Source organism: Egretta garzetta, unplaced genomic scaffold, assembly GCF_000687185.1.
Source record: "Egretta garzetta isolate BGI_Z169 unplaced genomic scaffold, ASM68718v1 scaffold16, whole genome shotgun sequence".
Lineage (NCBI taxonomy): Eukaryota > Metazoa > Chordata > Aves > Pelecaniformes > Ardeidae > Egretta > Egretta garzetta.
The window spans coordinates 1,855,419-1,867,944 of NW_009260022.1; the positions used below are offsets into that span (position 1 = coordinate 1,855,419).

Below are 12,526 nucleotides of genomic sequence, written 5' to 3' on the forward strand. Positions count from 1 at the left end.
TCTTGGATTTTAGACAGTATACAATAATTTCTCTAAACTCTACAGAGAAAACCAGTCTTCTTCAGAAGTACTTACAATACGTGGAAAAACAATATACATACAGTCCCCAAGGTGAAAGAGGACTATAGAATCCTTGAATCAGTGGTCAACATATAAAGTCTTACCATAGAAATATTGTAAACATTTTTCTTAATTGGGACCTCAGTCATCTTTGGTATAACAGATTCCTAGGGAATCTGATGACACATTTTATATCCGACTTAAATAAGAGGGAAAAGAAACTGTTTAGACATTTTGCATTTAAAGTATGCATCACTTAAAAATGCAGTATACATATATGATCACAATTTAGAATGGATCTTTTCTTTTAATAAAACGCTCCTGGCCTACAAATATCAAATCTTAAGTGTTCTGGCCGAAAATCCACTTCTGGAAGGTGTCTGATGGATTACAGGATGCCAAACTTGGATGTTCTCCGTTTCCTGTAAGGCACATATGTAGTGCTGCATTGTACAGAGTTTGATCCTAAAGTGGGCAAAAAGGAGGGAAAAAAAGAAAGTGAACAAATAATGAGCATGCTATTTCCCCCCACTCTTCATTTTTTCCCCCAAGTTCATTGCTGTTAAAAAGAGTAAGGCCATACAGGTAGTGCAGAGAGGGGCTATGAGTAGTATGCAAGTGCCAACTTGTTTTGTTAGGAATTTAAAAAATATTTTTAAAGATACAGAAAATTTGGATTGACTTCCAGGTGGATGCTCAGACACACACACTAAAAGCTATCAACTGGTTTTGTAAGTGACATTTCTACTTCACATTTAAAATAGTGAAATCATCAAGTTTTGATCTGGTAACTGAAAAGCTGAAATGATCTACATTTTCCTCCCAGAAATAAACTTACTCCTTTTTGGCTTCGGAGCTGTGTTTCACTGGGGTTTTCTCTTTTATTGGAAATTAAAAACTAACTCATATAAAAGATAACTGATAAGATGCCATTTCACTGCGCAGTCTAAATACCTTTTGATGCAGCCATTGCTCTTCTCCAATGGCAAAGGTTTTCTGGCCTTTGTAGTTACATTCGCGAAGCTGCACGGGTCCTTTAGAAGCATGCAGACAAAGCTCCTTCTGAATGTTATGTCGAATTTCACGGTGTGCAGAATATTCAAAGTACTATTTAAATAATTTTTTAAAATTTCAGTAAATAAATACAAACAAGAGTATTAAACTAAATTAACCCCTCTTTTGTTATTCCACAATTTGAGATTAGAGAATAGTTTTTCTGATTTTTAGCATACACACTTTAAAAGCGTTTACAAAATTAAAAGCATTTTCAATACTAATGCAATGAAATAAATTCAGAAGTACTTAAATGTAAAAATTGCAAATGACAGTGCATATGCATTATGATGCAAGACCTCATTGCTTGTTCCCCCAGGAATCATAAATAATTCAAAGAGACAAACTTTGAAGAGCTAGGTGCATGAATAACTTAAATTTTGGCATGGCTTACATTTAAAGATTTGTATTCGATTTTTGTTGCTGGATTTTGTTTTTTCTTAGCAAGCAAACCCAAAAATTTGTCACATGGAACAATACCAATTGCCCTATGTCAGCTTTTGCTGTTTTATCTAAACAATAAACACTAACAATACGATGCTGTTATGTTCTCTCAAGCTATCAATTAGAAAAGTAATATAAGCATTTATTTTGTGAGGGAATTTTACCATTATTTCCTGACAGCAGAATACTCTTAAGGCTCAGGAATCCTAGGCTATAAATCAGATCTTAATAGGGATTTAATTCTAACAGTTACAGACACAAGCTGTCCTTTTGTAAGTCTCGTCCTACCCTACCATCCTGGTCTCTTCCTTTTCTCCCTCATTAAACAGCAGAGTTCCTATCATTACATCCCATTACCACTGTTTCTTGGCTTCAAATGTCAGCCTTCTTCACCATATCTTTCCTCTGACTATTAAGACCAGGCTCAGTTAGCTCCCTGTAGCTTTCAACTATCTGCCCAGTTGGTCAGCTTCCGCCTCCTCACTGCCTTGGCATCAACGGGAATAGCACAGAGGGATTAACAGGCATCTCACTTTCAAGTCTCTGTGCCCAACATTACTCCCTGAAACAGGTACTGATAGGAGTGACCTGCTTAACCACTTAGCTCTCAGACATAATAATTTAATATAAATCTGTTAATCTGACTTAATCTGTTCTGATTTATCTTTTGAACTCCAAAATCTCTGCGAGCCCTAAAAATACAACTTGAAAGCTAGGTTTAAAAATTCATTAATTTTGGATATTGAGATGCTATTGCGATGGACATTTTCCCAGCCCCAGAATATTCTAAAAGGAAGGATGATAAACAATTGATGTACAACTCTGAAAACTCTTCCACTTCCACAATCTCTTCCACTCCCTTCTCCTATCTCAAATATATGGATGAAGAAGACAGGTATCATGGAAAAAATCAGCCTACACTGCTAAATCTGGTAAAAAACATAATACAACTGAAAATAGAGTATTTTAATGAGAAAGTTTAAGTAAGCAAATACGCACACCTCTTGAGCATTACCAGCACAACCTGTATTAAAATTCTCTGAAGGCTGGCATTTAAATGGATTCAGACTCTTATTTTGTGGCAGGAGGAAAAACAAAAACCACAACACTTGAAAGCATAGAGTTTTAGTACAGTCCAAGACAATTTAGAGAGAGATGACAATAGAAGCATACAGCAGACCTCTTAATACAACGTCTCGGTACAGTGTTCCCGCATTAATGACTGTGACAATAAGAAAAGGCTAATATAGTATTAATCTACAACAGACTAAAAGAAAAAATTCAACACTGTAAAAAGCTAACGTTAACAGGGCAGCTGTTAATCTAGACAGTATTCCATCTCCCACAAAAATTGATTAGGAAAGCATCAACTAACGAGGATCATGTGTCCGAGTTTTCACAGTATCATCAATGGATGGCTTTGAAGATTGAAGATTTTATTAAAAAAAAAAGTTGCAACTATATACCAACAAAAACTTTTAAACCTTTGTTAACCTTTAGTTATTAAGGATCTACAGTTAACAAACTTTATTCCCCAAATAACTCTTTAAGGCAACAGAGAAGTGTTCATTTCTGGGCAGGGAAGGAGATGTTACTTTTATTAGTGTTACAGTAGTGCCTGAAGAATTCAGTATCTGACAATCTATTGCAAGTCATACTATAGAATAAACAGAGCACCATTGCTGCCTCCAAGAGCTATGCATCAGAGAGAGCTCTTCTTGGACAAATTCAATCATATTATTCACTTGCATTAGCCAGTACAGGATAGACCACTTTGACCTCACACTATGAGGCTGTAAGCATGATAGGGAAGGTGGCTCAGGCCTGGCCACTTGGTCTCCCATTGGCTGGATTTCCACCAACATCTTCCTTGACAGTGCGTGTCCTGGTGGCAGAGAAAGAAGCAATAGGAGGAAGCATAAGGAAAGGAAGAATTAAGAAGAAAACATTTACAAGAAAGTATTAAGGGTAGGATGAAAATGTTTTGCACAGAAAGGAGAGATGAACTGAAGCAGTAAAATTATGTTAAAATCTGAATCTGTATGCTGAACATAAAATGTTAGATGTGGGACACAACATGAAGAACAGTATGAAATTCTCCTTGAACAATATATGTATATAGGAGTTAACTCTCGGGGGAGGGGAAGAAAGAGAAAAAAGCATATTAAAAATGAGTCAATTTCTCCAAAATTAATTAAAAGCTTTAATACGGTAAAGTTACAGCTGAACAGATCATAAAAATCAGGTATCAAATATTTTACCTGATTTCCTCCAAGTCCATGACAAGAATACATAATCAATGGTTTGCCACCATGGTTATTTTCACCAACATCCAGGCACATGCGGTTACCTATGTTTTTTAACTAAAGAAAGGGTGTTATCAGAAAAAAATAAAGAAAGGAGCTCAGTGGGGATGACAAAAAATTAAACTGTCTCACTTGCATAAAAGACCTCTGGCTTAGCAACAATTACAGCTGTTAGTTAATCTTTTACTTTCTGCTATGCTCAAATTTAAAATCCTGGTGTCTCAGAGTTAATCTTTTCTAACCAAAAGCCTAGTAACTATATTATGGTTATCCACAGCCACACACTGTGAATTATTAGGCTGTTGGTACACAAGGTTACTGTTATTCAATTACAATTTTAATAGATACACATAAAATACTCAAAATTGGAGGAAGGGGAAGTGCTAAGCATTGCTAAACGTTCACATTCACCTCAAGCTAAGAATTAATAGTTGTTTAATATTTTGTTGGGTTTAGCAGTGCAATGTCTAAGAAGTTATTTGGCAGAGGCAATGCAATAGTCTTTAAAAAAATTTATGTATCACTGTAAACACACATTTTCCTCATCATAAACCTAACTCTGAGAAGCAAACAGCCGTCCAGTTTTCCACATTAACAAGAACTAAAAATTCTCTCAGACTTACTATATAGAGCCAAATTTACCTTGATAATTCAGGAAATCTCTTACCACTGGCTTAATACTTTTGTGTCATTTTAACTGTTAGTGATGGGCAGAATGTTGCTTATCTTATCAGGCTGCAAGATCCCATTAAGCAAGGCTACTGTTCATTGTTAAGCTTTGCTTAAATTTCACATCACCATTGACAAAGCTATAAAATATTCAAATAGCAAGGTATGCAGAAGAGATTCTTTGCCCAGAGTAGTGGCAGAAAACCCCAGAACAATTGATAGCTGAAATGTAAACACTATGGCTAAGGTAGCAGAAAAGATTAGCAAACTTCCTGGATTATGGAAGACTATAGAAAATAATTAAACTTACATATCCAGAAAACAAAGGATTCAGGTCTGGAACATATGCTTCTGGATAAACATTACTGAGATACCAGGTGAAGTTTTTACATTGCAGACGCTGCCTTAAATCAAGTCTTTTTGAGATGTCTCCAAATGTTTTCTGTTAGAGGAAGGGAAGTAAGGAAGGATGGAAGAGAAATATAGTAACGTTACTAATATCAGTTTTGGACATACAAATCTATGATATTCTGTATTGTACCATTAAATGAGTTTTAAGCCTCATTCGTTGATTATTTTCTTGTTTTTAATACAGTTACTGCTGTTTGTTTTTCAGGATCATAACAGCACTGACACCCTGCATGCAGCATTTCAAAGCACATGCAAGAAAAATACATTGCAACATGAAAAGAATAGAAGTGTCCTTAGTCCCAAGAGGGTTTTAACACAGTGCCATGAAGTGGGAAAGTACAAACAAGTCCATATGGCTGACAGCTATAAAGCTAACTGATCTCACTAAAAAGAGTGAGCTGAAATAATGAATTGGATTAATTAAATAATTAGCATAATAATCAGTACAATGCAGAATCTTCCAGACAAAGTTCAGCTGTCTAGCTGCTAAACATGCTTAGGAAATCTAATGCTATTAGTGATAGAATATTCTCAAAAATTTATCATACAAAGTGAGAAAAAAAATAGCTTCTCGAAGAAAACTCTAGATTCCAGCTGGTGAAAGACCAAAGTTCCAGAAAACTTACAAAAATAAATAAACCAGCAACTCCCTGAATTTAACTTAAGTTTTTAAGCATATAGAGACAAGATGGATACATATCACTGAATAAGCTTTATTCTGAAGCTAAAGAACAATAAAACCTACTTTTAAACTAAAAATACTAAGCAAATTGAGACTAATGAGATATTACATTTCTCACTCCAAGTTAGTTTGCATTTTCTATGCTCAGTAGCTTTTCTCATGCTCTTCTGGTAGTTCCGGTAGCTGTTCAATGCAAATAACCCAGGATTTTAGAAAATGTATGAAAAAATCCTACCAACCAAAAAAACCCACTACACAAAACGAACACGATCACCACCCAAAAACTTTAAGTTTTTCATGTTTGTTGAGGCCACAGCATTAAGCAAACTGAACTCTGTCTTTTCATTAAAATATCTAGAATCCTTATGTACTTCGTCAATAAATAACTTTTGCTCACCAAAACTTTCAACGCAGCAAGTGTCATTTCTAATACCACCACCACCACCTACTTGTTTCACAATTTTTGCTGCCTCTGTGTTTCTTCGGTAAAATATTTCTTTGTATTCATCCATCCAGACTTCTGCAAGGCGGACTTGATTACGTGTGATCACTTGAGTACCTTTTGGGAAAGTATGGGGACTCTTGCTGCGAAAGACATGGCCAACAACAGAGCAAGGCATGATCTCCAACTGTCCACCACATTGCCATACCTAATAATAACATTTTTTGTGTAAGTGCACTTCAATTAGAATTAAGGGGGGGGAAAAAAAATCAGCAATGTTATTGTTCACCAGAAAAAAATCCAAACCACTAGCAAGAGTGCATGTATCAGGCATACTATAAATGAACTTCCTAATCAGATAAACCCTGAAAATACACATTTCAGCTATCAACCCTAAAATATTTAAAAAAAAATAAAAATCAGTTCAGTGAGTGTGTTTGTATTTTATTTCACAGGTCATCAGTAATTCATTTCCCATGTACTAGTTGGCTGATTCAGCAAAGAAGTCAAGATCTAATACTAATTTTTCCTCAAGAATCCTGTACACTGCTGGTATAGAGACCACTCCTAATTAAGTAGCTAAACTTACTCTGAAAGACATTTCTATATTTTCACCTCCCCATATTTCCATTTCTTCATCATAGCTTCCAATGTGTTCAAAGTAGTCTTTTGATATTGAAAAGAGACCTCCAGCAAAAGTAGGTGTTCTGCAAAATGAGAAATTCACTGAGGAAGACAGGATTCAAATAGGTAGGGTTTTTTTTAAAAAAAAAATAGATGTAAAAACATGGTATAACTGTTCTAGGAAGTTTCCATGCATTTGTCAGTGTTTCATTACATTGATACATTTTTCCTGGCATAGATAATACTTCAAAAGCAATTAAATCTGCCCACATTGAGTCTCATTTGACAGTTTTATTTTCATTTATTAACCACTGGTTTAGACTAATGACTGCTGGTTTAAAAGACAGCATCAGGAAAAATAACACATTTTCCCTGTATGGAGGATATCAAGCAAAGTTATTACTCCTCCAGATGATTAACCTGTCTGAAGCCAAAGCACATACAATTATCATCAAATGCACCAATGTAACAGTCTAGTATTTTGGTGCTCTGAACCTTTGTCATCATCCTTTCAAGGATGATGAATGAGGAGCCAGAATCTGTGATACCGTCTCTGAAAAGGAACTGTTTATAAACCTCCTCACCTCCCTCCCTCCTGACAAAAAAAGAATATATAGAAATTGCTTATTACGTTCCTAGTGTATGTCGAAAAAAGTTAATGCAGAGCAATTATCATCTTAAGGAGGCTATATTGATATGAAAGCTTTAAAATTTACAATGTGGGTCTTAAAGAAAGTATTACAAAACCTATCTAAGATGCTAAGAGTTCTGATCATGCTCATCTGAAGAACTAGTTCATTTACAAACTGCTGTTCATAACAAAAAAACATGATAACTGAAGGATTTAAAATATAATTCAAATTATGTTTACCTAATTGGATAGGTTTCATCTTTTCTTCTTTTATTTTCATGTTTAGGAAGAGACTCCCATCCAAATGACAAACTCCAATCAAAATTTCCTCTGTTGTGGCTATGCCCGTAAGGAGATGGTTTACTGAATTCAAAAGTATTGAGATCTATAGAAGCAATATCAGGGCTTACAACAGCAACAGGGTTCTCAGCTATTCTTGCCAACAACGGCTCTAGCCAGCCATAAAAGCATTCACCTATGGAGAAAATGGGAACAAGCACTGAATTTTACATGGCTATGAAGTAATACACAAGGAATATTTTAACGTGCCCACAGCAAGCCAATAGGCACTGCTTTTAAATAGCATTGCTAAATATACTTTTAATAATATGAAATAGCAATAGGAAAGATGATACACTGCTAAAGTTCATGATTTATAAAAAATCTGCAATGTTAAATCAAAGAAAACAGTTACAGACCACACCTGGCATAGTTACAGGTTACACTTACAATGAGCATCCAGAAAGGTAAGGGCCTCTCCTGTTGCTACTGAAGCTCCCAACAACCGTGCAGTGATTAGACCTTTTCTTTCCTTTTGACGGACTACTTTAACTATTTGAAATTGTTTCACATATTCATCTAGTTTATCACGCAAGTATTCTAGAAAAGAGAAATCAGTTTCAGGATATTCAGTGTATATACATGCCACTGCCTAAAATTTTACTGTATTAAACTAACAGGATAAACAATTCACACTAATCCCAGGAATGACCTCAACATTAAAACAGTAGACAATTCCTGACTGTTTCCTGACTGTTGAACGTTATTTTTAGGGGCTGAGTTTTGTTGGGGATGGGGGCATAGGAAGATGTGACTGTCAGAGAACAGGGGATGGAACACTAAAAATATTCTAAAAGAGAAAGGGCATATGCTAGTACACCTCTTCTGCAGTGTTAACAGTTTGAGTACCAATTCAAAATCCATTTTCAAAGCACACGGATCATGTACCTACTTACTCAAGTTATCTGCAGAACATGCACATTTTTTCTTAATGACGGCCCATTTTACACACATTTTTCAAAGGCTATAATATTTACAACAGCAACAGAAGCTATACAAAACACTCTTTAAATGTGCCAATTTGAGAAACAACCCCACATCCCTCATTAAACATCCCACATCATCTTCCTTCCTCTGCCCGTCCTTAGTATTAAACTGTACTATTGAACATACTTCACATCCAAGTCTCACTATGCTAAATACAGACTTGCAAAAAGTGTAAATACATTAAGCATGTATGTATAGGCATGTTCATCTAAAGTTAAGCACATAAAGCTTTTGAACTTGCATTTGTGATTACACTTGGTATACATTCCATTATTTTTGGCAGTCAGCTTGAGTGCTGAAGATTATTTTTCCACTAAACAATGTTTCTTTATAGGAAAGGCATCGCCCTTCATTTTAATGAAATTAATTTGCATAAAGACAATCACTATGATAAAATGCAAATTGCTACAAGCATTGGCCAATTTATACTTGGATACTTTGTTCTATAAACCGTAATTGGTTTGAAGCACAAATTACAGAGCTACTTGTCATGCAAACAGTTAGGCAGTTTAAGCAGCGCTAGAATTAGAATAACCAGAAATGGGCTTTAAAAACCTTGTAGGAGACAAGAATTTCGTATTTGACTACCTTGTGACAATAAGATGGGGGAGAACTATTCTATATTTTATAGAAAAAGAATGGACAAAACCAGTTAGAATACCCTTATACATGTTAACTGTGGTAAAGGGCGATCCCCTTTTAACCAATTTATCTGCAATCCTAACATGTCTTAAAAAATAAAACAAATAAATAGAAAATATAAAGAATTCTTACCATCTACACTGGCATCATCCACCAAAATAATCTCCTTTAGCAGTATGGCAGGGGATGTATACATGACGCTGTGAACAGTTCTGAGCAGAGTGGACCATGCTTCATTATGAAAAACTATTATAATACTTGTGGTTGGCAATGGCGGGCAACGCTTAAACTTTTGTTCAATACATCTGCAGGTTAGAAAGTGTCAAGCGTTACAACATGGACAAAAAGTTTTGACTCAAACTCTTAAAAGAAACCCTTCTCTTTCTAGTACAAAGCTTTATAAGTATGGACACTAAACATTTCAGCTACACTTTCTATCCAAGAAGCAATATTTTTTTAAAAAATACAGTGAATAAGAATTCCACTTGAACAACTGACTCAGTTCTGCTTCTGTCTCACAAACATCTGAGTGTATGTCATACAGCACCCAGGTCTTCTTCAGAAAAAAATATGTTATTCTGTTGACAGCAGCAGATACTCAGCTGCAAAATCAGACTTTAAGTCACCATTACTGCTGAAACCCAAAAATACAAAGAAGAATATTTAGTAGAAGAATGCAGAGTCTGCAAGGAAAAACAGAACAGATCTAATTCAGAACTTCAAAATGTTTTAGAAATACCATATACTTCTTAGGGCAGCATATCCCATTCAAGGGAAATAATTTTAAACCCACAGTTTTTCAAGATTGCTATATCCTGAACAAAACTTTAAATCCAATTGCAAGTCAAGATGACAAGACAACACTTTTGTATTCACAAGCTGCACACTTACTGTTTATTGCCTGTCAACTTTAGAGACTGGAAGACTCCCCAGGGTAATTATCACAGCCATTGCCTCACAAAATACACAGGCGAAAACTCACCAGTTGTGCTGTAGCAAAGGTTACTGTGAGCTGCACCACATGTAACATGATATTCATACCACCAGCAGCCGCTCGGTAAGGTTAGTCACTTCTGACAGAGACGGCCAAGACCATATAATCTGACACTGACAGAGACTGCTCATAACCAAACCCCGCTCTACCCAAGTCCTACAGTCTTTGTTAATAAAATGTTTCAATATTGCTGAGATGTTCCATTGTCCAACAGTTTACAAATCCTAATTTATTAATTTATGCTGGTTGTGTTATTAACACTAAATACTAAAAAATTTTAGTTTTCTTCTAAGTAAAACTTAGCAGGCTTCCAGAAAGTCACTCAGAAATTGTAGCTTAAAGGCAAAAGCAGAAAACCTCATTTAAATATAGTTACTTTGAATTCAAAACCATGAAAGAAGCGAGCCTTTCTAAACATTCTTGGCTTTGGCACTATGGATCATTATGCACAGACAGTCATTATAGCTAGGAGACTTTCCTAAACTATCGCCTAATGCTGAACTCAAATCACTTTGCAGTCTGCATTTCCAACAAGTTGTTCAATTACCAGGACATACACATTTCAACATACTCAGGAGGTCGAGTGTCTGGTCCAAGATCGCGGTGTAAAGAAATCCTATCACTTGCAAATGCATTAAAACAGTGTTTTTCTTCTCCACGCTGTTTTTCTTTCTGTTCTTCTGAATTTAAGTTGATGGTTTTAAATGCTTTACCAGAAGCTCCAGGAGCATTAGGATCTTGAAGGGGTCGATCCAGAAAGGGTTTTAATTCCACTGCAGTATAGTGTCCTGGCAAACAGTGTCTCTCTCCAGGAATCTTAGTTTGCCTAACAGGTGCTTTTATCTGCATTTTTGGCTTTGCACCTTTGATGTTGTTCATAGCATTTAACATGAGACCTAACACATGACTTTTCTTTCCAACAACTGGCTCAATCCCTGCTTCATCTTTAAAATCTTGAACACTGACTTCTCGTTGTAATAAAAATAAAAAAACCAAAAAGACAAACAGAATAATGCTACATTTCCAAAGTTTCCAGTGAAAAAATAATTTCTTGAATAGTTTAGGTGTTTTTTTCAAAGCCATTTTAGTTTTAAAAATTTATCACAAGACCAAAGTTTCTGTGAATGATGTTCTTCAAATAGGTCACAGCATTTCTTGAAATTATAAAACCTGTAAATTAAAACAAAAAGTATAAACTTAGACATTTAGTATATTCAACAACATAAAACCACAAGAAATAGTAGGCAAGAATTAATTCACAACTCCCAACTGTCAAACATTATGTGTCCATCACTTAAAGATAGGTCAAACCTATCTATAAGATACCCAAGATGCACTTTCCCTGGTTTTTCGTGGGGTTTTGTGGGGTTTTTTTGGTTTGGTTTTTTTAATACTCTTCAAATAGAAGAACCAGAAAGCAGGCATACCACTAAGAATAAAACACTATTTCTACACAATGCTACTACTTCACATTCATTTTCTTCCAAATCTTGAAAATTAAGTTGTTTAAAATTAGTGGAAAGTCTTGTTTTAAGTCTTCTAGAAGCAGGGAATTTTAGTTCAATGATGAGATAGAAGGAAAACAGTTGGAAACAATACAGTAAGTTGAAATTGTGTGTAAGAAAGATCCACATAAAAAGCAAACTATGAAGACAGGAAGGACTTCTCAACTTATTTCAACAATTTGGAAATTGCCAATAATTAAAAAACCCCTTCCATTTCAAGATTAGACTTAAGTAATCAGACTTCCAAGTGGGAAATTTTTAGATTAATTTCGTTATCTAGTATACATGTTCAATGCAGATTTAATACAGGTAATTTGGAGTAGGTTAATTTAGCCTGAGGATCAAGTAATCATTCTGTATATTTTTTCACTCACTTGTACTGCACTTTCTGGCATGCGCTGCTGCAACTCATCAAGAGAACATGTCAAAGAGCTCTCTTCTTTCAGGAACTCTGCCACTATTTTTTTCACAGACAAGCAATTATTCAGTGGCTTTCAAAGATGGGGAACTATGAAAAACATTTGAGGACTACCAGAATCCAAGTGATTTGAATTAAATTCTCTCTGCAAAATTGGCAGTTTACAAGAAGGGGAAATATAGCAACCAGCCTGAATTCAAAACACAGCTTTATATTTGTGTACGTTGCATGTATGTGAACTGAGAAAAGAAATAAGCAGCATCTAGATAAAAGCCACAGTCAATTCCCACTTGCTAACTACTGACTACAGAATTGCAAA

General features: G+C 35.3%; 1 protein-coding gene across 1 annotated transcript; it reads right to left on the bottom strand.

Annotated features, from left to right (window-relative positions):
- Positions 1–395: 395 nt before the first annotated feature.
- GALNT3 (polypeptide N-acetylgalactosaminyltransferase 3) lies at positions 396–11,367 on the bottom strand. The gene is made up of 10 exons (XM_035896225.1): positions 10,856–11,367; positions 9,423–9,595; positions 8,052–8,201; positions 7,563–7,797; positions 6,657–6,774; positions 6,075–6,275; positions 4,843–4,974; positions 3,819–3,920; positions 1,015–1,094; positions 396–525 (listed from the first exon to the last, which is right to left on the bottom strand). Exons 1-10 carry the CDS (start codon positions 11,365–11,367, stop codon positions 396–398), a joined length of 1,833 nt encoding a protein of 610 aa, XP_035752118.1.
- Positions 11,368–12,526: the final 1,159 nt, after the last annotated feature.

Coding starts and splice junctions, on each gene's coding strand:
- GALNT3 (XM_035896225.1), bottom strand. CDS start 11,367: ATGGCTTTGAAAAAAACACCTAAACTATTCAAGAAATTATTTTTTCAC. Junction 9,596..10,855: donor CCAGACACTCGACCTCCTGA/GTATGTTGAAAT, acceptor TCTAACCTGCAG/ATGTATTGAACAAAAGTTTA. Junction 1,095..3,818: donor ATGGACTTGGAGGAAATCAG/GTAAAATATTTG, acceptor ATGCTTCTAAAG/GACCCGTGCAGCTTCGCGAA.